The 25,015-nt window shown below is 44.0% G+C and overlaps 1 protein-coding gene across 2 annotated transcripts in view; it reads right to left on the bottom strand.

The window, feature by feature from the left end:
• The window catches only part of TANGO6 (transport and golgi organization 6 homolog), a 197,873-nt gene that overhangs the window by 10,497 nt on the left and 162,361 nt on the right, over nt 1-25,015 (bottom strand). Inside the window, exon 18 of one of the 2 annotated variants that reach the window (XM_066348130.1) lies at nt 15,911-15,975. The exons of the other annotated variant lie outside the window; for it this stretch is intronic. Coding sequence (XP_066204227.1) covers nt 15,955-15,975 — 21 coding nt within the window. The 3' untranslated portion in view covers nt 15,911-15,954. The remainder of the gene's footprint in view (nt 1-15,910; nt 15,976-25,015) is intronic. 2 annotated transcript variants of the gene reach the window in all.

Here is a 25,015-nt window from a genome sequence, read left to right as displayed (position 1 = left end):
GACAGATAGGGACAGACAGACAGAAACGGAGAGAGATGAGAAGCATCAATCATCAGTTTTTGCTTGCGACACCTTAGTTGTTCATTGATTGCTTTCTCATATGTGCCTTGACCATGGGCCTTCAGCAGACTGAGTAACCCCTTGCTCAAGCCAGCGACCTTGGGTCCAAGCTGGTGAGCCTTGCTCAAACCAGATGAGCCCACGCTCAAGCTGGTGAGCTCGGGGTCTCGAACCTGGGTCCTCCACATCCCAGTCCGACGCTCTATCCACTGTGCCACTGCCGGGTCAGGTGAGATTCTTTTTTGCTGGAGCCCCTTAACATTTACAGGAAGGTTAGCTTTTACTTGTTAAAAAGATTAGTTCTAAGACACTCTGTTCTTTCTTGGTGTGGGGAGGAATATTCTCCTCAGCACTGCCGAGTCCTTAAAATAACAATCATGCTTGTGCAGACACCACTTCTAACTGGAGGGGTGCTGAGTCCTTGTTATCAGCTACCGGATCTCCTTTTTTAGGTAACTGAGTGTTAGGCAAAGGCTCCTTCTTAATTAATGGGTCTACCTTAGCAACCCACCTCGGTACACTTCTCCCCAATCCTTGTAACCTGGGGGATCCCACACATCACAGGACTTCCTCTGGACTCCCCAGGGATCAAAGCTTCCTGCCAGCCAGGGATTGTCACTAAATCTGGTGGATCAGGGGCTGAATACAAAGAGAGTTCAAAGGTAAAGTTACTTACAGGAGCTTCTGTGGTGGGCAGGATACAGGCAATCCCACAGAGGAAACCTCTCATTAAGAGTTCAACACACCTGCTCTTCCTCCCTCCTTGCATCAAGGCCCAAGGTCTCCAGGGAAAGCTAGAGGGGGTACAGATAGGAGTGGAGGTGGGCCAGGGATATCTTAAAGAAGTACCAAGATTTGCAGTCTGAAGACTCTTTGGAAAGGGGTGAGGTTCAGGTGCTTTATTAAAGGATTTGAGTGTGTGAGCTGAACACCCATACACACACTTCCTCTCCTCCCCTCCTCACCCTCTCAGGCGCCAGTTCCCTGAAGCACGCAATGCTGATACTCCAGGGACAAGGGTAAACCTTTAGGGTTAGATGTGGCTTAGAAAAGACCAGGTGAGGAGAAGAGGCAGGACCTACTGAAAAGGGAACAGTGAGCAAAAGACTGCCTTGGGCACACAGGTGCACTTTCAATGGCAGAGCAGGAAAGCAGTGTTTGACTCTCTCAATGAGCCTGACCTGCAACATTGGGAAGTGGTTATTGTATCTGAGTTCAGATCAAAAGCAGCAATAAATGGCAAATAACTTTCTTCTTTTGATTCCTAAATTTATTTATTTATTTGATTATAATAGCACTACAACTACAATCCAGAATATCTGGAAAATAGAGGAAGGGAAAAAAAGTCTCTAATCAAACTCCCTCTCTGACAGAGCCCCACTAGTAAAAAAATTTAGTAACTGATAGATTCAGTTACATTTAAAAATTATTCTAATATTTATTTATTTATTTATTTATTTATTTATTTATTTATTTATTTAACAGAGACAGAGAGAGTCAGAGAGAGGGGTAGACAGGGACGGACAGACAGGAATGGAGAGATGAGAAGCATCAATCATTAGTTTTTCGTTGCATGTCGCAACACCTTAATTGTTCATTGATTGCTTTCTCATATGTGCCTTGACCGCGGGCCTTCAGCAGACCGAGTAACCCCTTGCTCGAGCCAGCGACCTTGGGCTCAAGCTGGTGAGCTTTTGCTCAAACCAGATGAGCCCTCGCTCAAGCTGGCGATCTTGGGGTCTCAAACCTGGGTCTTCGCATCCCAGTCCGATGCTCTATCCACTGCGTCACTGCCCAGTCAGGCCAAAAATTATTCTAATATTTAAAAAGTCATTGATACTTTATGGTGATTTTACAAATAGAACTTAGGTGAATGAAATTGTTCTTCTTCTGTGATTATTATGGGAGATCAACAAGACCAAAACAAATGGTCGCAAATAAGACATTTCCAGAAATGAGAATTTGGAAAGATGTGATCCAGCAGAGGATTTTCCATCTATTATTTTTTAATATTTAAGGGGAAATAGGTTGCTAAATATAAAAGGATAAAAAAAGTTCAACGTTAGCATACACTAACTGTACTTAGAAATTCAATCTTCTGTAGATACAATAGATGAGGCAAAAAAAAGATCAGAAAGAAAGAAAAAATTCCATACAATTCTATCAACCATCAATTGTGGCTGCCTTTGTGGCGGAAAGAATCACTAAATATTGGGCACAAAGACAGAAACAAAGGGCCAACAGGGGAGTGAGACTTTGCAATAAAAAGCAGGGGCACCCACAGAGGAGGTAGACTGCAGTCAGTGGCCACAGAGCAGCCTGGCAGACAGAAACATTCCTTAGACTGGGGGTCAGAAAAGAGACCCTGGAATCTAATTAGTTCTGTTTACAAACACAATGTAATAAGCATTAGGTGTAGTATGAACCTGTCAGAAAACTCTAAGCCAACTTCTAAGAACCCTCATTTTGACCACTGTGCCTCGATGATAAAACCAAAGTATGATTTGGTGGCCGAGGGAAGTAAGAGTGAACAGATGAGACTAAGAACGGGCAGAGTCAAGGATCATCAACAGAGCACAACTCAGCCAACATTTCCCAAGCTGCATGCAGGAGACAGCTAAGCATCCTGGGTAACGAGGGCCAGTGCCTGCCCTTCAGCAGCTCCCATCGTTGGGGGGAGACAGACTTGCAGAGTTGAACCTACTGGAGGCAGGTGAATTGGGTGAAATGAATCTTGATGTTCCCAATTACTAGCTAAGGATTTTTTTTTTTTTTTTAAGACAGAGACAGAGTCAGAAAGAGGGAAAGACAGACAGGAAGGGAAAGAGATAAGAAGCATCAATTCTTCGTTGCAGCTCCTTAGTTGTTTATTTTGCTTTCTCATATGTGCCCTGACCGGGAGTTGGGGCGGGCTACAGCAGAGCAAGTGACCCCTTGTTCAAGCTAGTGACCCTGGGTTCAGTCCAGCAACCTTGGGCTTCAGGTTAGCGACCTTTGGGCTCAAGCCAGCAACCATGGGGTCATGTCTGGCTTGATCCCTCGCTCAAGCCAGTGATCCTGCGCTCAAGCCAGCGACCTTGGGGTTTCAAACCTGGGTCCTCTGCATCCCAGTCTGATGCTCTATTCACTGTGCCACTGCCTGGTCAGGCTAGCTAAGGAATCTTGAGCAAACTATTTCAGCTCTTGAAACCTAGTTATCTCACCCATAAAATGGAGGTAATACTGCCACCTGTTATAAGAATTAATGTCTATAAAGACACAAGAGCAAGAACTTACATGTGGTGAGTGCTAAATAAGAGGCAGTTTGTCAGCCTGCCCCACCAATACTGTGATCTCTCTGAGGCTCAGACTGTGTCCCACTTGTTACTCTTCTATCACTGAGGCCTAAACAGCACCCAGCATGTAGTAAATTTTCGATGAATACATGAGTGAATGATAACAATAGCTAATTCTTTCATAATGCCTGTTATGTGTTAGGTATGGTTCTAGGCATTTTATCTATACTATCTCACTTAATTCTTACAACAACACAAAGAGAGAACTACTATTATCTTCCATTTGCCCAGGGCCGCACAGCTAGCAACAGATAGAGCCAAAATTCAAACCCTCACAGCCTGATTGGGAGCCGATGTTCTTTATTAAACACTATACTATTCTGCCTCTCAAAATGGTATTTATATTATTATTATTATTATTATTTTGAGAGAGAGAAGCAGGAAGGGAGAGAGATGAGAAGCATCAACTTGTGGTTGCATCACTTTAGTTGTACATTGATTGCTTCTCATATGTGCCTTGACTAGGGGTCTCTAGACAAGCCAGTGACACCTTGCTCAAGCCAGCGACCTTGGGCTTCAAGGCAGCGACCTTGGGCTTCAAGCCAGCAACCTTCGGGCTCAAGCCAGCAACCATGGGGTCATTATTGATGATCCCACACTCAAGCTGGTGAGCCTGCACTCAGGCCCGTGGTGACCTCAGGCTTTGAACCTGGGACCTTGGCGTCCCAGGTCAATGTTCTATCCACTGTGTCACCAGCAGTCAGGCTCAAAGTGGTTATTATTTTCACTCCTATCAAGTGGGGAGCATAAAGCATGTGGGAGTACCTTCTTATCAAAAGCAAAGTGAGATATAATTCAAAATATCGTTGCTATTACCACTCTGACGTTGAGGTAATAGGGTTTACCACCAAGGGACTAAGAAAGTGAGGGAAAAGGCACAACTCTGAAAACAAAAAAGAGATAATGGAGGCTAAAAATAGAGTAATCAGGAAGATGAATAAACAGAAGGGAGCCAGGAGAAAAGGGAAGGGTGTAAAAGAGGGGAAGCAGTCACTGTCCTCTGAGCGCACTCAGGGCCAGAGTGGGTGCTGGCGTCAGGAAGCAGGGAGCGCCGCTCCACAGAGCTGAGGGCACAGGCCGGAGACTGCGGAGCAGGCAGGGAGGAGCCAGGTTCTGCGGTCTGGGAGGCGAGCAGCCTGAGATAATGGCAGGAAACTAATATATTGGGGAAGCAGAAACAAGGTAGACGATTTGGACCTCACTCACGGAGCTCTGGCCTGAAGAAGAGAGGCTTTCCTGATAAAACCCAAACCTTCCCTGTGATGGGTCTCTGGGAAAGAGACGAGGGCCAGTTCAGATAGAGCCGGCGTTTGAGACACTTCACTGAAAGCACTGGAGGGTCAGCAGAGACAGGATTGCTATTGTCTACATTTCTATCCATGCCTGACAGGAAACCTCAAACATGCTGAAGTTCAGGGTAGCATTATTATTAACTGGAGGTTGCTGGGCTTTTCAAAAAACCTTTTATTTCCAAAGTACTTTTCTCTGCACACCCAGAGATAAAGGGCATTTTTACCCTTTCTGGATTGTGTCTGACTGGTAAATGAGGGTATCTCAAGTGAAAATTAAAGGCGGGTGTGGAGGGAACGGGAGGGGGTATCATGCATGATTTTCAATGAAGAACAAGGGGGTTAAATTGAACTGGTCAAGTGCCAAAAATGCTACAGGGACATAGACAGGCTGGGCAGGTTAGGGACAAAGACCGAGACAGGTGAAACCCTCGTAGGGGTGACAGCTTAGGGACCTAAACAAAAAGTAGGGACTGAACTCACAACTAATTGTGGGTGCCCCTAGGCTAGATTATGCTGCGGCATGCTGCCCGAGGCTTCGAGGCGCCGATGCCAGTGCTGACAGGGGCTGCGCAGCTCTCTGTGGCAGAGACAGAAACAGGAGCTGCGCTGGTGCTGGGAGCAGCGGTGGCAGCATCTTTCAGAATGTCTTTAAATAGCAACCTGAGGAAGGCAGCAGCTTTCCTACACCCCCACAGGCGCAGAAATAGAACAAAGAAGGCAGGAAAAATGGCTGGACTGTGTGCAAAGGCAGCAGGCTGTTGCTTGTGGGAGAAACTGGGAGCTTGTTCCTTAGAAAGTGATTGTAATCCCAGCTTTCAGATTGTATTCCATTACTGTGGGGCGGGTGTGTGTGTGTGAGGAAGCACCCTCCTGCTCCCTTTCTGCACCTTTCTGCTCCCATATGGGTCTAGAAGGCACCACTGCTACCATACATTGCATGTTTACTGCGTGTCAGGCACTGAGCTAGCTAGCCCTTCACACACAGGATCTCATTGAGTCCTATCAGGTAGGTGTTATTAGGCTCAGTTTACCAATTGGGGAAAGGGGATTTAGAGAGGTTTAGTGATTTACTCAAGGGCACAGCTAGAATTCAAACCTGTGTCTGTCAGATCTAACTCTGCAAATTTTGCTTTTATATGTGCAGTCATGCCTGGCCTGTGGTGGCGCAGGGGATAAAGCATCAACCTGGAACGCTGGGGACGCCTGTTAGAAACCCCAGGCTTGCCTGTTCAAGGCACAGACGGGAAGTAACTACTATGAGTTGATGCTTCTTTCTCCCCCCTTTCTCTCTCTAAAATCAATCAATAAAAAAGCTAATAAATAAGTAAATGTGTAGTCATAGGGAAATCCAATATGCAAAAGGCAGCAGCAGAGAGAATGTGACCTTTTCTACGCACCATCAAAGCTGCTTATTTGGATGGGGCCTGGTTAGGGAGGAGGGGGAGCAGCACCAGGCTACTAGTTGACCACAAAGTTTAGGTTTCTTTGTGGCAGCAATTTGTAGGACCCACCTTGCCCCAGGCTCACCTGGGTCACAGAGCCTTGGCCACAGGTCAAGTGCAGGCCACTCTCCTTAGGGCATCTGCTCTGTGGAATTCAATGCTCTGTGCAAGATGCTTCAGGAACAAAAGGTTATAAATTAGACCAAAGGCCACAGGAAACCAGAGTCACTGTCAGAGGCCCTGGTAGGATCTGTATTATGTGCTAATATATGGTGTGGACTAGACATGGACTAAACTGGAAAGAGCAACTGGTATGTCTACATAGTCCACGTGTATGTCTACACAGCCCAGACTGCCTCTGAGCAACACAACACCACTGTTCTAGGGTAGGGATTCTCCACCCTTGCTGCACATTATAATTCCCTAGAGAAAAATTTAAAATTATTTATTGATTTATTGATTTTAGAAAGAGGAGGGAAGAGAGAGAGAGAGAGAGAGAGAAAGAAAGAAACATCGATTATTTTGTTCCACTTACTTATGCATTCATTGGTTAATTCTTTTATGTGCCCTGACCAGGGATCAAACCTACAATCTTGGTGTATAGGGATGACGCTCTAACCAACTTAGCCACCTGGCCAGGGCTTTTTTTTTTTTAATTGATTTTTTTTTAAATTTTTTTTTTTATTCATTTTTTAGAGAGGAGAGAGAGATAGAGAGAGAGAAGGGGGAGGAGCTGGAAGCATCAACTCCCATATGTGCCTTGACCAGGCAAGCCCAGGGTTTCAAACCAGCGACCTCAGCATTTCCAGGTCGACGCTTTATCCACTGTGCCACCACAGGTCAGGCTTAATTGATTTTTTTAAAGAGAGAGATTAAAGGAAATAGAGACAAACAGAGAGAGAGAGAGAGAGAGAGAAATATCAACTTGTCCCATCATTAATGCTGGCATTGGTTGATTCTTGTACGTCCCCTGGCTAGGGATTAAGCTTGCAACCTCAGCATGTCAGGATGATGCTCTAATCAACTGTGCTATCTGGCCACGGTCTCCTGGTGAACTTGTAAAATGCCTGGCTCAACCTTAAGCATTAGAATCAGAATCTTAGGAACCGGGTCTTAAATTTTCACTGATTGATTGATTTAAAAAAATTTCTTTTTGAGCTCTCCAGGTGACTCTAATTCGCAGCCAGGATACAGTAGTCCATGATGTTAGGAGAAAACACTGGAAAGGAGACTTAGTAAGAGATATGCTGTAGTTTCAGAAGTAGAGATCACAGTTACGACTTTCTCATGAAAAATCTGAGTGCCAATAACAAGTGAGGTGACTTGGACATAACTTATTACATTCTTAGAATTTTCTTTCTTTTTATTTTTGTTGTTGTTTGTTTTTTGTGACAGAGACAGAGAGAGGGACAGATAGGGACAGACAGACAGGAAGGGAGAGAGATGAGAAGCATCAATTCTTTGTTGCGGCATCTTAGTTGTTCATTGATTGCTTTCTCATATGTGCCTTGACCAGGGGGCTACAGCAGAGCGAGTGACCCCTTGCTCAAGCCAGCGACCTTGGGTTCAAGCTGGCAAGCCTTGCTCAAACCAGATGAGACCACATTCAAGCTGGCAATCTCTGGGTTTCGAACGTGGGTCCTCTGCATCTCAGTCTGACGCTCTATCCACTGCACCGCCTGGTCAGGCGGAATTTTCTTTTTTTTTTAAATTTTTTATTTAGCCTGACCAGTGGTGGCACAGTGGCTAAGGTATTGGCCTGGAATGCTGAGGTTGCCAGTTCGAGACCCTGGGCTTGCCTGGTCAAGGCACATATGGGAGTTGATGCTTCCTGCTCCTCTCCCCTTCTCTCTTTCTCTCTTTCCTCTCTAAAATGAATAAATTTTTTTTTATTCATGCCCTGGCCAGATATCCTGATTAGTTGGGGCACTGTCTTGGGGTACAGAGGTTGCTGGTTTTGATCCCAGGTTACGGCACATATGAGAACAGATTGATGTTCCTGTCTTTCTCTCTCTATAAAAATCAATAAAATAAATATTTTAAAATTTTTAATTCGTTGATTTTAGAGAGAGAGAGGAAATCAGTGAGACAGAGAAAAACATCAATTTGTTGTTCTACTTATTTATGCATTCATTGATTGATTGATTTTGTATGTATCCTGACCAGGGATCAAACCATCGAACCTACAACCCTGGCATCTCATAATGACGCTCTAACCAACTGAGTTACCCAACCAGGGCAACAGTCTTGAAATTTTCTAAACTATCAACAACCAGCTTTTCATTTTCCAGAAAGGGGACAAGGTCAAAATCACTTTTTTTTTTTTTACAGAGACAGAGAGAGAGAGGGATAGTTAGGGACAGACAGACAGAAACGGAGAGAGATGAGAAGCATCAATTATCAGTTTTTCGTTGCAACACCTTAGTTGTTTATTGATTGCTTTCTCATATGTGCCTTAACCATAGGCCTTCAGCAGACCAAGTAACCCCTTGCTCGAGCCAGTGACCTTGGGTCCAAGCTGGTGAGCTTTGCTCAAACCAGATGAGCCCGCACTCAAGCTGGCGACCTTGGGGTCTCGAATCTGGGTACTCCGCATCTCCAGTTCAACGCTCTATCCACTGCACCACCGCCTGGTCAGGCTGTCAAAATCACTTTTTGATCTGCAAATTATTATTTTATCTTTTTTTTTCAAAATATTTTAAAAATTTATTATCAATCATGTGTATGTGACGTGTAATTCTGAAGACAGAGAAAGTTATAGGCTACCAATGTTGCTAGCCACCTGTGTTGCTAGGTTAGCTGGAAGTATGGCAGAAACCTCTGTCCAGATGGGAGAAATCAAGGGGAATACATGTGCTATGTATATATACACATGGTGTCGGGAGGGAAGAAGCCAAGTTTTGAAATGCAGATGGTTCTGGCTATATATCAATATTCATTCTGTCACTCTGCCTCAGGACTTCTCCCAACTGCTCTGGGGACAGCATGTCTGCAGCCCAACTGCAACAAAAACTATAGGCATTTCCAAGTAAGATTTCCCTCTGGAGAGAACTTGTTTGGACAACTTCTGCTCTTGGGAAACCTGAAAGAGTTTCTTCCAAACTGGAAGAGTTTGGAAGTCCCAGAATTCCCAGTTTAAGATCTAAGAAGTTTATTTATTACTAAAGTAGGTTACAAAGAAATTCAAGAGATGTGCTCATGCCTATAAGAGAAAGGATTTTATGTATTGTCTCAAATAACATTTAGTAAGCACTTACTTTGTGCATGGCAATGTGCTAGATTTTGGAAACAGATTTTGGCTCACAGTCTGTTATTGACATCAGATGTGAATAAAGTACTACAGTATCTACTCTAGTCCTGCAGAGACTGAAGAAGCGAGGTCTCCTTTTACCTGATCAGAGAAGGCTTTTCACACGGAGTATAACATGTAAGTGGAGTCCTAAAGGATGAATAAAAGCTTACCAGATGAATGGGTGAGGGGGTGGGGGAAGAAGGCACCTGAGGCATACGAAACAGTATGGACCAAGAGGTGGAGGCAAGGATGACTATGCAGGTTGTATGGGGTTGGCATGAGGTCCTCAGAGCATATGAGGAAAAGTATTGGAGAAAGTTCTAGAAGTCAGATGGCTCCTGATAATACAGGGCCTTGCATGTCCTGTAAGGAGCCTGGTCTTTATCTTATGGTCCACCAGGCACTATTGGAAAAATGTTAGCCGGGACTGAACCTCAGCAAATGTGGATTTCAGAAGGATATCTCCAGCTGCTACTTGAGTAACTGAATAGCTGCTGACCCTGAAGAATTAGAGCAGAAGAAGTCCAGTGGTTAAGGAGACAGGGTCCTAGGAACCCAAGCTTGTCCTGGTATACCTGCAACAGTTCACCTCTTCCTCAAGTCTAGTCTCAGGCCAGTGTTAATCAGTGCCTTCACAACACCCCCATCGTCAGTAAGGCAACCTGGGCTTGCGCTCAGTTCTACCTTTTACTGGCTGTTTGACCTGAGCATCTAAAAGTCAACTTCTGGACCTCAATTTTCTTATCTGTAAATATAGATAATGTGCTTATTTATCTCACAGGGTTGTTATCATTGAGATAATGAACGTAAAGAACTTAGCACTTGCCTGGCATACAATAAACACTTAATAAATGTTAGTTATATTAGTATTAAATACTTAACCTCAGAGAATATGGAATTATTTGGAGCAGATTTGCTAAGAGCAAATAAACCATGGGTGATGAGTAATGAGCTGGAACAAACCCTGCAGCATCAGTCCTGAATAACCCCACGAGAGAATGCTGAGTCACCCCACGGAGGGAATGCTGAGTCAGGATTCTCTTTCAGAGAATGGAGCAAAGCAAAGATAAGTGGGTTTTGCAACCCAGAGTCCCATCTGATTAACAGCATAATCACTCTCAGAGAAAGAAACAATTCCCAGTCAGGCTGCAGGGCAGAAGGAAGTCCCAAGACTCATTCCAGGCCTGGCAGCCCTGAAGGCATCTGACCTCCCTCCATCAGCTCTTCTCTGCTCCCTGATTCTTTCAGTTCTGTGGACATCGTGGAAAGTTGGTGGATGGTGTAGTCCATGGTTGCAGTGTTTTTGGCAAGAGATAATGGAACATATGAGAAAGGGGAAAAAAGGAAGCTGGGGTTGTTTTCTGTCTCTGCTTTCTAAAGAGTTCACATTAGTAGGTCCTGGGAGGCCAGGGTACCTGGGTCCAAGGCTACGGCCCCAAACACTCCTCTCACTGTTGCATCATCCTCCTGGGTAGACAGTAAATAAGCTGTAAGGAGGTAGTCTTTTGGACATCAAGTTCCCAGAACCTGAGGCAGCCTTCTGTCAGCCATGACCTGTGTAGAAAAGGCCCAAGTGACTAAGTTTCTGAGTCCTTCTGATGACAGTCACAAAACATGTAGGTGCCAGTTCTGGCGTCATGCTGTCTGGGTTCCTCTACTCTGTCACTTACTAGTTGTAGGACAAGTTATTTATCTTCTCTGTCTTAGTTCCCTTAAGTGTAAAATGGGGATATTAATCATACCTAAATGGGATTATAATGATTAAATGAATTAATTAATGCAAAGCTCTTAGATATAAGTGCTCAGTAAAAGTATTTTGTGGGGCTTTAACATACACTGAATTTTTCAGGAATGCAACTCACTCATGTCTAAATTAAGAGAAGACAGCCTGACCAGGCGGTGGCACAGTGGATAGAGCGTCGGACTGGGATGCGGAAGATCCAGGTTCGAGATCCCAAGGTCACCAGCTTGAGCACAGGCTCATCTGGTTTGAGCAAGGCTCACCAGCTTGAGCCCAGGGTCGCTGGCTCAAGCAAGGAGTCACTCGGTCTGCTGTAGCGTCCCGGTCAAGGCACATATGAGAAATCAATCAATGAACAATTAAGGTGCTGCAACAAAGAATTGATGCTTCTCATCTCTCTCCCTTCCTGGTTGTCTGTCCTTATCTATCCTTCTGTCAGACTCTGTCTGTCACAAAAATAAATAAATAGAGAGAAGACAATATGTTGACTTGTTGGAATTTTACAGAGTACTTTCTTTTGGAAAATCTGCTATTCAATGGACATCGCAGTTGCCAGGGCAAGCTATCTGTATCTTGGGTCTTATCTAGAGAAAGGAAGCTGACAGCAGCCATTCCCAAACCTGGTGCTTAACTTGTGCTCCAGTTCACCTTTGTGATGTTACCTAAGATGCCCTGGATAATAAGATGAACCTTGTTCCAGGTGAATCAGTGAATTAGGTAAGAGGAAGCAGAGGGAGACACTATACTTTCACTAGCACTTGGCCCACCGCAGCCACCAGGAATGACTGGAAACAAGTGCTAATTCTTCCTGGCATTAGCTTTGGAAAATTATAACCAGTCTCTTCGTGAACTTTATTTCCTCATTCATAAATAAGATCGTTGGAATAGTTCCCAAAGTATGTCCCATGGAACATTATTACTTGGTGTGCTTATAATGAAAAAAGCGTTCCTTGGTAAATGAGTTGAGGGGATTATTAGCCTTCTTTGCTGCAGGACTGTTCAGAATCCTTAACAGGCTAACCTGCACCAAACCTCCAAAAGGGAAGACAGAGTTGGATGCAGCATTTTCCAAAGTTATTTGACCATGGAGACCTTATGTCAAAGGAGCAATTCATGAGGTTAATAAGCCCAAAGAAATGTTTGTAAGATACAAATTTTTTTTTTTTTTTTTTTTTTTTTTCTTGGAAGAGAGAGACAGAGAGGAAAGTGCGGCGGAGGGGTGGAGAAGCAAATGGGCGCTTCTCCTGTGTGCCCTGGCCGGGAATCGAACCCGGGTCCTCCGCACGCTAGGCCGACGCTCTACCGCTGAGCCAACCGGCCAGGGCTGTAAGATACAAATTAAATATCTAGCCTGACCAGGTGGTGACACAGTAGATAGTGTCAGACTGGGATGCGGAGGACACAGGTTCAAGATCCCGAAGTCGCCAGCTTGAGCGCGGTCTCATCTGGTTTAAGCAAAGCTCACCAGCTTGGACCCAAGGTCACTGGCTTGAGCAAGGGGTTACTCGGTCTGCTGAAGGCCCGCGGTCAAGGCACATATGAGAAAGAAATCAATGAACAACTAAGGTGTCGCAACAAAAAACTAATGATTGATGCTTCTCATTTCTCTCTGTTCCTGTCTGTCTGTGTCTATCTATCCCTCTCTCTGACTCTTTCTCTCTGTAAAAAAAAAACACACAAAAAAACAAAAAAACTAAGGCCTCTTCCATGTCCTATGCTCTAAAATTCTGTGTTTAAATGATATTACTTTCTTCTTGGGCATTTTATTTTTTAATTACTCTTTAAATTGAATTTACTGGGGTGACATTGGTTAATAAAATTATATAGGTTTCAGGTGGACAATTATATAATGTTCTTGGCCATTTTATATTAGAATAAGGGTAAAAAGAAAGCTATCCTACAGAAAATAAAATAGCATAGGTCTGATGCAGAAGAGGAAGACAAACCAAGTTCTAACATATGTAGATCTATGGAAATGACATGCAGAAGTGGCAGGAAGGGAGCAGTTTTCAATGTTAGGGCTTCCAAACTGTCACTTTCGTTATCACTAGAAAAGGGTGAACATTTATACTTTAGCAGTCACAGTAAGGCACTGTGTCCTAATCTTTTCAGCTCTACTTCTCAACTTCATCACTAATGCCATAAGGATTTGGCCAAGTTACTGTTGAGGAAATCTCTGGGACTGTCCTCTACTCCTAAACACTGACTCCAGCCTCTGCTCTCACCAGTGCCTATGGTGGATGCCAAACACAGTTTTACCCAAACCAGCAACCCCATCTACTGCACCTGGCTCAGCATGGAATGAGCATTTGGTCTTAGCTGGAACATTAAGTCTCTTCCCTCAAACTTTTGCATTTCAGGCCAGAGAGGGAATCTGACTACCAATGTGTTGCGGCCATAGGAAGAAAGCTGGACTCAAGTGCAAGAGAAAGAAGGCAAAATGCAGGAGAAGCAGAGACAAGAGGTGGCACTTTGCGGTTCCTGACTCTAAGAGTCAATGATGACCAGCATCACCTCAGCTTCCCCACACCACCATTACTCACTCTTCTTTGGATTCAAGAGGCTAAAAAGTTCTCTTTGTTTAATAGGTCAGACTAGGTTTCTGTTGCTTCAAACCAAAAGAGCTCTGACTATAGTCATATATGTCCCCCACACCTACTTTCTCTATGGATAAAGAAGGACTAACGGAGGCTGCCTCCTGAAAGCTGGTGGATTGAACACATGCGCACACCACCGCTCTCTTCTGAAACCCCGCTAAAATGACAGTAAAGGGATAAAAAAGGCATGAACTTATCAGAACAAAATGAACTAATGAGACAATGGCAACATGAATCCTGATTTGCCCAGGTAAGTGTGTTTTACGTCTGCTACATTGGTAGAATTATTAATAGTGTCCTCTTTTACTCTTCAGATTGTCCTGATTTGGATGGTAAATTGATTCATTAAACCAAAGATGCCCAGAAACAAGCCTAATGTACCACAGAAACTCAAAAAAGTTCAGGAGTTGATGAGCCATATCTCTTGAACAGAAGCCCTGGTTGGAAGTATGCGGAGTAGTAATTATGTCTCCTGATGCCTTCTATTCTGTGTAACCAGGTGATGGCCCCTCCCCAACCACAGCAGAAGCCTAGAGTTTTACCCTCTTACAAGTCCAACCAGAGAGACTCTGGATAGGTGGGTACCAGGTACACATAGGAGGAGACTGCCACATTGAAAACAGAAGGACTAAGTAAAAGCCTACTTACTGATGGTGAGACCACCATGTTTCTCCTTCCACTCATCTTCCAGAACCCTGGCCAGCCAGTCTAGGCAGGAGACTAGATGATTCTTCTCTGACTAGCCCCAAAGAAAAGACGTCAGAATAAGTGTTGGAGTCTCCTGACAAAAATGACTGGCCAGATTATCACCCTGTTATAAAGTCCACCAGTCTGAAAGTATTTCCCATGCACACAGAGCATCAACTTTTTTTTTTTGTATTTTTCTGAAGTTGGAAACGGGGAGGCAGTCAGACAGACTCCTGCATGTGCCCGACCGGGATCCACCCGGCATGCCCACCAGGGGGCGATGCTTCTGTCCATCTGGGGCGTTGCTCTGTTGCAACCAGGGCCATTCTAGCACCTGAGGCAGAGGCCACGGAGCCATCCTCAGCACCTGGGCCAACTTTGCTCCAATGGAGTCTTGGCTGCGGGAGGGGAAAAGAGAGACAGAGAGGAAGGAGAGGGGGAGGGGTGGAAAAGCAGATGTGTGCTTCTCCTGTGTGCCCTGGCCGGGAATCGAACTCGGGACTCCTGCACACCAGGCCGATGCTCTACCACTGAGCCAACCGGCCAGGGCCCAGAGCATCAACTTTTAAGAGCTCTGTTCTCAAGTCTTGCAGTAGGCTTAGAAAGTAACCAGTCCAGATAGAGGGCTGTAGGAGACATGTCTCTCAGAGATGACTATCTTAAAATAGTACTTGGTGCATTTGAGCTTTTTAAGAGATTTATAAACTTTTAGCAGAGATTGGAGATGAACTGGTAATTAGTTTATGGAAGAATAACAAATACAGTGTGTCCATAAAATCATACAGAATTGGTATTTAGTTTATGAAAGAATAACAAATACAGTGTGTCTGTAAAGTTTGACTGGTCACAGGAAAGCAACAAAAGATGATAGAAATGTGAAATCTGCACCAAATAAAAGGAAAACCCTCCCAGTTTCTGTAGGATGATGTGGCAGCATGTGCACACGCGCAGATGATGACGTAACACTGTGTATACAGCAGAGCAGCCCATGGCCATGCCAGTCGAGATGTGGACGGTACAGAGGAAAGTTCAGTGTGTTCTGTGGCTCGCTAAATTCAAATCCATGACCAAAGTGCAACGTGAATATCGGCATGTTTATAACGAAGCGCCACCACATAGGAATAACATTACTCGGTGGGATAAGCAGTTGAAGGAAACCGGCAGTTTGGTGGAGAAACCCCGTTCTGGTAGGCCATCAGTCAGTGACGAGTCTGTAGAGGCTATACGGGATAGCTACTTAAGGAGCCCTAAAAATCTGTGCGTGAGCTCACATCGAACTGCACTGAATAGGTATGAAACTGGGAGAGTTTTCCTTTTATTTGGTGCAGATTTCACATTTCTATCATCTTTTGTTGCTTTCCTGTGACTGGTCAAAAGTGCACCATGACTTTATGGACACACTGTAAGATATTTATTAACCTAAGACAAAGCCAAAATTCATACAAGTATGGATATGTGTCTGACCTGTGGTGTTGCAGTGGATAAAGCATCAACCTGGAATGCTGAGGTCACCAGTTCAACACCCTGGGCTTGTCCGGTCAAGGCACATACAAGAAGCAATTACTATGAGTTGATGCTTTCTGCTCCTCCCCCTGCCTTTCTTTCTCTCTATCCGCTCTCTAAAATCAATAAATAAAACCTTTAAAAGAAAAAAAATATATGTAATCATAGTACATTATAAGGCTCAGCTGTGCATAATAGTTATAGTCTATATATAAACACTAAATGCAGATATAGCAAAAATTGTAATGTAACTATACATGGAGAACAAGGAAGGAAAATGTATATATTTACAGGGCATGTTAATAATAACAACTAATAATACTGAGCTTCTAGAACCTATCTGTTCTAAACACTTTACATAAATAAGCTCATTTAATTCCTACAACAACCTGTATTATGCTCCTTTCACAGATGAGGAAATTGAGACACAGAGAGGTCAATAACTTGTGCAGGGTTTTCCTGCCAGTACATTGCCAAGCTGGGATCAACCCTACACATTCTAGCTCTAGAGTCCATGTCTAAGTGTAAGCCACTATACTTTGTGGCTTCATTCCTTCTCAGTGCAGGCCAGTTTTCTCCACCTTAGGAACACAATCACTGAATGAGTCCCACTTTTACATATTCGATCGAGTAAGAAGTCACTAAGTAAATTGAAAAATCAAGACATAGCAGCATAAGCATGCTATTTAGAAATATAGAAGCAAACATCCAAAAAAATGGCTAATCAACTTGAAAATAATTGCTGCTGGGAATGGAGAGTAAGAAAGGAGGGTGGAGCTATGTAGCTCTGAATTAAGTTTGGTAAAACAACTGATTTTAAACTATATGTATGAACAACCTTTTTGGACATAAATACTTAAAAAACAAATACATTAACAGTAAAAAGACAAATAACCCAAATAAAAAATGAACAAAAATTCTGAATAGACAGTTCTCCAAAGAAGACAGACACAAATGGCCATTAGTTCATGAAAAGATGCTTAACATCTTCAGCCATCAGTGAAACTATAAATCTAAATGGAACACTTTACACCCACTATGATGGCTATAATCCTAGTAAATGACAGACAATAACAAGTGCTCATAAAAATGTGGGGCATTTGGAACCCTCACACATTGCTGATGAGAACAGAAAGTGGTGCAGCTGAGCCTGACTAGTGGCACAGTGGACAGAGCTGAGAACCCAGGCTCGAAACCCCAAGGTCAACAGCTTGAGTGCTAGCTCACCAGCTTGAGTGTGGGGTCGCCAGCTTGAGCACAAGATCATCAACATGATTCCAAGGTCAGTGGCCTGAGCCCAAGGTTGCTGGCTTTAGTAAGGGGTCATAGGCTCAGCTAGAGCCTCCCCAGTCAAGGCACGTATGAGAAGCAATCAATGAATAACTAAATGCCGCAACTAGGAGTTGATGCTTCTCATCTCTATTCCTTCCTGTCTCTCTCTCTCTCAATAAAAAAAAAAAGAAACAACAAAAAAATGACATAGCTGGAACACAGTCTAGCAGTTCCTCAGAAAGTTAACATAGTTACCGTATAACCAAGCAATTCTTCTCCTAGGCATATACCCAAGAGAACTGAAAACATATGTTTGCACAAAAACTTGTACACAAATGTTCACAGAAACACAGCCAAAAGGTGGAAACAGCCCAAATGTCCATCAACTAATGAATGAACAAATGTGAAGTATCCATACAATGGAATATTATTCAGCCATAAAAAGTAATAAAATCCTGCCTGACCTGTGATGGCGCAGTGGATAAAGCGTCAACCTGGAAATGCTGAGGTTGCCGGTTTGAAACCCTGGGCTTGCCTGGTCAAGGCACATATGGGAGTTGATGCTTCAAGCTCCTCCCCCTTCTCTCTGTCTCTGTCTCTCTCCTCTCTCGCCCTCTCTCTCTCTCTCTCTCTCCCTCTCTCTGTCCTCTCTAAAAATGAATAAATAAAAAATTTTAAAAAAAGTAATAAAATCCTGATATATCCTACAATATGTACAAACCTTGCCCACCTTATGCTAAGGGAAAGGAGCCAGACATAAAAAGCCACATACTATAATTTCTGTTTTATCTGAAAAGGTAAATCCATACACAGAAAGGTTAATGATTGGGAGGGGAGGAATGGTGGAAGTGACTCCTAATGGGGACAGGGCTTCTTTTTTTGGCTAATGAAAATGCTCTGGAATTGGGTGATGGGGATGTTTGCATGGCTTTATGAACATACTAAAACTCTGTATTGTATATTTTAAAAAAGGTAAAATTTATGGATATGAATATCTCCATTTAAGAAATGACATGATGTCTGACTTGGCAGTGGCGCAGTGGATAGTGTCAGACTGGGACCAAGAAGACGCAGGTTTGAAACCCTGAGGTTGCCAACTTGAGCACGGCCTTATCTGGCTTGAGCACGGGCTCACCAGCTTGAGCGCGGGGTCGCTGGTTTGAGCCCAAAGGTCGTTGGTTTGAGCAAGGGGTCACTCTGATCTGCTGTAGCCCCCTGGTCAAAGCACACATGAGAAAGCAATTAATGAACAATGAAGGAGCTGCAACAAAGAATTGAGGCTTCTCATCTCTCTCCCTTCTTGTCTGTCCCTATCTGTCCCTTTCTCTGTCTCTCTCTCTCTCAGTCTCTGTTACACAAAAAAAGGAAAAAAGAAAAAGAAATTATGTGAGAAAAAAATGCAAGGCGAGGCTATTGCACTACTGATACACAGAGCACACTCATTTTCCCTCCCTTGGGGTCAGCGGCAGTGGCCTTCATCTGCTGGGCTCGGGCCTGGCCATTCTCCCACTCAACAGCTTCCCGCAGGCTGGGTGTGTCTCCAGCCTGGCCCTGCTTCTCTCCTGACACCCCCTCCAGCCCTGCTCTCTCAGAACCTGGCTCACATCCTGGGACAAATATGGCTCTGAGAAAGACCCTAATTACTTCCAGGATTATCTAGTTATAAACCCTCTTTTTAAAAAAAATTTATTGATTGATTTAAGTGACAGAGGAAGGGGGTAGGGGAGAGAGAGAGAGAGAGAGAGACAGGAACATAGATCTGTCCCCGTATGTGCCCTGAGGATTGAACTAGCAAACTAGTAAACCAGCAACCTCTGCCCTTTGGGACAATTCCCTAACTAACTGAGCTATCTAGCCAGGGCACTATAAACCCTCTTTAACTCAGGGTTTATAGAGCACTTTTGACTTCTGAGTTGCTATCCTGTATAAAAATCTTGTATCTGACAGGTGGTAGAGATTCTTGGAAAAATAGGCATTTATTAATGACTAAAGATTCAGTTTTTGATGTGAGAAAATAAACATTTGAAAAGTTATATTTCTGGTCTTACTGGATCTTAAGTAAAAGATAGCAGCTTATGTTGGTCTTCAGACAAACTCGAATAAGACAAGCTTCTAAATATATATCACAGGTATAAAAGTCATTACAACTTTTTGGGCAACACCTTCACACAGAGAAGTGATGAAAAATTTTTTTTTGTGTGTGACAGAGACAGACAGTGACAGAGAAAGGGACAGATTGGGATAGACAGAAAGAAAGAGAGAAGCATCCATTCTTCGTTGCGGCATCTTAGTTGTTCATTGATAGCTTTCTCATATGTGCCTTGACTGGGAGGCTACAGCAGACCGAGTGGCCCCTTGCTCAAGCCAGCAAGCTTGGGGTCAAGCTGGTGAGCCTTGCTCAAACCAGATGAGCTCGTGCTCAATCTGGTGACCTTGGAGTTTCAAACCTGGGTCCTCTGCGTCCCAGTCCGATGCTCTATCCACTGCACCACTGCCTGATCAGGCAAAAACTTTCTTATTTAAAGAAAAACTGAAACTTGGTATAAATCTCTACTCAATAAACTAGAATGCTACTTTAAACCTCCTCAGCATAGGAAATTATCTTTTCACCTATTATTGGTATAACTTTTGTGTGTGTGTGACAGAAACAGAGAGAGAGAGACACAAAGAGGTACAGATAGGGACAGACAGGAAAGGAGAGAGATAAGGAGCATCAATTCTTCATTGCGGCTCCTTAGTTGTTCATTGATTGCTTTCCCACATGTGCCTTGATGGGGGGGATACAGCAGAGCAAATGACCCCTTGCTCAAGCCAGTGACCTTTGGGCTCAAGCCAGCGAACGTGGAGTCATGTTATGATCCCACACTGAAGCCAGCAACCCCGCGCTCAAGCCAGCAACCCCACTCAAGCCAGCGAGCCCACATTCAAGCTGGATGAGTCTGTGCTGAAACCAGTGAGCTCCAGGTTTCAAACCTGGGTCCTCTGCATCCCAGTCCAACAACACTCTATCTACTGTGCCACCGCAGGCTATTGGTGTAATTTTTTACCTTAAAAAAATCCTGATTTGCTCTTTCTTTTGAAAATAAGCAGTGTAATAAAGCCAGGAAACAGAGTTGGGTACAAACACACAGCCTGGGTTTAAATCAGCTCTGCCACTCACTAACAGTGTCATCTTGCGCACTTTGCTTAATTAACCTCGAGGGACTTCCTTTAATCATCTGTAAATGGGGACACCACCACCTACTCCTCAGAGTTCCTGAGAAAATCAACTGACATAATACAGTAACACACCTAGCTCAGTGCAGGCTTTATGAAAGCACATGGTATTATTATTATTTTGTAGTACTACTACATCTACTGCTTCCTAGTAGTAGATGACAAAGGGAGAAAACAATAGTGTTGGAGGTCAAATCAAGTCCAAACATATCCTAAGTCCCTTTGGTTGAATACCTACAAAGCATCTAAGTTCTTACATGTTTTTCCAGTTGAGTTGGTATCCATCATGGGGCAGAATGAGGCAGCACATGTACAGAGCTGGATGGCTGGATTCCATATAATAAAGTCTCCAAAATCTGAGACAACTGGAGGTGACAGCCTGTCATGATAAGGTGTAAGGCTCTAAATCAGTGGTAGTCAACCTGGTCCCTACCGCCCACTAGTGGGCATTCCAGCTTTCATGGTGGGCGGTAGCAGAGCAACCAAAGTATAAATAAAAAGATAGATTTAACTATAGTAAGTTGTTTTATAAAGATTTATTCTGCCAAACTTAGCAAAAATCCGACATAAAGTACTTGGTAAGTAATTATTATTATATGCTTTAACTTGCTGTAACTCTGCTTTATAAATTTTATAAAGTAAAGTTACTTCCCTACTTTATAAATCACCATTACTGTGGAACCAGTGCGTGGTTAGAAAATTTTACTACTAACAGAGATACAAAAGTGGGTGGTAGGTATAAAAAGATTGACTACCCCTGATCTAAATATTCCAGCCATGAAATAAATGGCCTGTTCATTTAGGTTGAATATAAAATTATCTTTGGTGGGTTTTAAAAAAATCATTAGCAAATCTGTGAATCAGACAGTAGTAGCAGTGGTGGTGGTGGTGGTGGTGGTGGGGTAACAGTGATAGTAACAATACAACAATCATAATGATTAGTAGTTATCAGCATTGTTGTCCTTCATATTTACAACCCTTTACAGTTTGCAGAGTTTTATATGTCATTCCATCTTATTCTTGCCACATCTGTCAGGTAGGTAGGACTGATGTGAAAATGAGGTTCAGAGAGGTTGAGATTTGCACCAAGACCAGAACTCATACCAAGTCCAACAACCTCCCCAAATTATTCTATGCTCTATTATTTTTCTGTGAGAATCCAATTCTTTTAAGGTAAGCGTATCAGAAACACTGTTCCTCTTGCTTTCCTGAGACTCTGGGACACAGCACAGACACTTCGGTTAAAAAGAAAGAAAGAGTGACAGAGACAAGACACCCCACGTAAAACAGGCTCTTGTCAAGACATAGCAATAATGAACAGATGGAGAAGCATAAGCACAAAAGAGGAAAGACTATGGAATCTTTTTTTTTTTTTTTTTTTTCATTTTTCTGAAGCTGGAAACAGGGAGAGACAGTCAGACAGACTCCCGCATGCGCCCGACCGGGATCCACCCGGCACGCCCACCAGGGGCGACGCTCTGCCCACCAGAGGGCGATGCTCTGCCCATCCTGGGCGTCGCCATGTTGCGACCAGAGCCACTCTAGCGCCTGGGGCAGAGGCCACAGAGCCATCCCCAGCGCCCGGGCCATCTTTGCTCCAATGGAGCCTTGGCTGCGGGAGGGGACGAGAGAGACAGAGAGGAAAGCGCGGCGGAGGGGTGGAGAAGCAAATGGGCGCTTCTCCTGTGTGCCCTGGCCGGGAATCGAACCCGGGTCCTCCGCACGCTAGGCCGACGCTCTACCGCTGAGCCAACCGGCCAGGGCAGACTATGGAATCTTAGGGGCCCATTACGCATTGAGTTGTGTCCCCTGCACTCCCCTAAAATATGTTAAGGTGCTAATCCCCAAAATCTCAGAATGTGACCTTACTGGGAAACAGGGTTGCTGTGATGTAACTAGTTAAGATAAGTCATACTGGAGTAGGTTGGGCCCCAAATCCAACATGGCTGTCCTTCTAAGAAGAAAGCAATGTAAAGACATTGACATCAGGGAGAATGCCTATGATGACAAACGCGGAGATAGGGGTTATGTATCCACAAGCCAATAAATGCCAAAGATTGCAGGCAAACCACTGGAAGCGAGGGAGGGGCAAGGAAAAACTGTCCTACAAAAAAAAAAGAAAAAGAAAAACTGTCCTACAGTCAGTCAGAGGGAACATGGCCCCACCAACATCTTTCTTAAAAATGTTTTATTTATTGGCCTTGATCAGCTGGCTCAGCAGTAGAGCGTTGGCCTGGCGTGTGGAAGTCCTGGGTTTAATTCCTGGCCAGGGCACACAGGAGAAGCGCCCATCTGCTTCTCCACCCTTCCCCCTCTCCTTCCTTTCTATCTCTCTCTTCCCCTCCTGCAGCCAAGGCTCCATTGGAGCAAAGTTGGCTCAGGCACTAAGGATGGCTCCATGGCCTCCTCCTCAGGCACTAGAATGGTTGCAACGGAGCAACGCCCCAGATAGGCTGAGCATCACCCACTGGTGGGCATGCCGGGTGGATCCTGGTTGGGCGCATGTGGGAGTCTGTCTGTCTGCTGCCCCCCATCCCCCGCTTTTCACTTCGGAAAAATACAAAAAAAAAAGTTTTATTTATTGATTTCGAAGGGGAGGAGAGAGAGAAAGAGAGAAACATCAATTTGTTGTTCCACTTAACTTATGCACTCATTGGTTGATTCTTGTATGTGCCCTGACCCAGGATTAAACCTGCAACCTTGGTGTATTTGGATGACATTCTAACCAACTGAGCTACCTGGCCAGAGCCTCAACATCTTGATTTTAGACTTTTGGCCTCTAGAACTATGAGGCAGTACATTTTTGTTGTTTTAAGTCACCCAGTTTGTGAACTTTGTTACGGTAGCCTCAGGAAACAATACAGGGCCTAAGAGGATTTTTTCTTCTAGGACTGAAATGGAACAACAGCAACTAGGATACCTAAGAGTAAGTAACAATGGAAGTGTTTGTGGGAGAAGAGAAATTTATAAACTTAAAATATACAGAGGTGGGCAAAACTAGGTTTACAGCCTGACCAGGCAGTGGCACAGTGGATAGTGTCGGACTGGGATGCAGAGGACCCGGGTTCGAGACCCTGAGGTCACCAGCTTGAGCGCGGGCTCATCTGGTTTGAGCAAAGCTCACCAGCTTGGACCCAAGATCACTGGCTCAAGCAAGGGGTTACTCGGTCTGCTGAAGGCCCACGGTCAAGGCACATATGAGAAAGCAATCAATGAACAACTAAGGTGTCGCATTGAAAAACTGATGATTGACACTTCTCATCTCTCTCCGTTCTTGTCTATCTGTCCCTGTCTATCCCTCTCTCTGACTCTGTCTCTGTAAAAACAAACAAACAAATAAAAAAACTAGGTTTACAGTTGTGAGTACATGAAAGTTTATTCTTTTTTTTTTTTTTAGTTTTGTGTGTGTGTAACAGAGATAGAGAGAGACAGATAGGGACAGACCAGAAGGGAGAGAGATGAGAAGCATCAATTTGTTGCAGCACCTTAGTTGTTCATTGATTGCTTTCTCATATGTGCCTTGACCCGGGGGCTACATCAGACCAAGTGATCCCTTGTTCAAGCCAGTGACCTTGGGTTCAAGCCGGTGAGCTGTGCTCAAACCAGATGAGCCCGCGCTCAAGCTAGTGACCTTGGGGTTTCGAACCGGGGTCCTCTGTATCCCAAGTCCAACACTCTGTCCGCTGTGCCACCACCTGGTCAGGCTAAAGTTTATTCTTGTATTACTATTTATTAATTATTGTCGTTTTAATTTGTATTACAACTGTGAACCCTTCTTTTGCTCACCCTTGTATTTATTTTTATTTTATTCTATTTTTTAAAATGATTTTATTTTATTTTTTTTTACAGATGGTAGGGGAGACAAGATATAGTTGATTCACTCTAGCTGTTCATTGGTTGCTTGTCATATGTGTCCTGACCATGCAAGCCCAGGGTTTCGAACCAGCGACCTCAGTGTTACAGGTCAATGGCTCTATTCACTGTGCCATTACAGGACAGGCCACCCCTATATTTAAAGTTCCTCTAGGCCACTATCTCTTTTGGCACTGTAAACAATATCCAACAAATGCTGAACTCTTTAAAAAAAAAGATTTTATTTATTCATTTTAGAGAGGAGAGAGAGAGAGAGAGAAGTGGAGAGGAGCAGGAAGCATCAACTCCCATAGGTGTCTTAACCAGGCAAGCCCAGGGTTTTGAACCTGCGACCTCAGCGTTCCAGGTTGACGCTTCATCCAGTGCGATGACAGGTCAGGCGATGCTGAAGTCTTATTATATGCCTTTTATGAATAATATCAACACTGAACACACCCGAGCCCTGGCTGGTAGCAGAAAATGTTTGACAAAACCGCTGCTTCGGTCAGCAGGCTGAAGCTTCACACGCCCAGGAAGGGAAGATGCTCTTCATTTCAGTCCTGGACGGGCTCTCCCAAGCATTTTTTTCAAAGCTTACAGAGGAATAATTATTAGCTGTATCCCAGTCGTTTTTATATGTGTTCTTTTAATTTGCCTCTCACATGGAGCCTTCAATGTGTTAAAAAGGAGCAGTGTCTGTGAAACCACCTCTGGGAAGGAAACTAG

The sequence above is a fragment of the Saccopteryx leptura genome, chromosome 9 (assembly GCF_036850995.1).
Source record: "Saccopteryx leptura isolate mSacLep1 chromosome 9, mSacLep1_pri_phased_curated, whole genome shotgun sequence".
NCBI lineage: Eukaryota > Metazoa > Chordata > Mammalia > Chiroptera > Emballonuridae > Saccopteryx > Saccopteryx leptura.
Note: the sequence above shows the minus strand (reverse complement) of the source record. Positions and strands in the feature narration are given on the sequence as shown.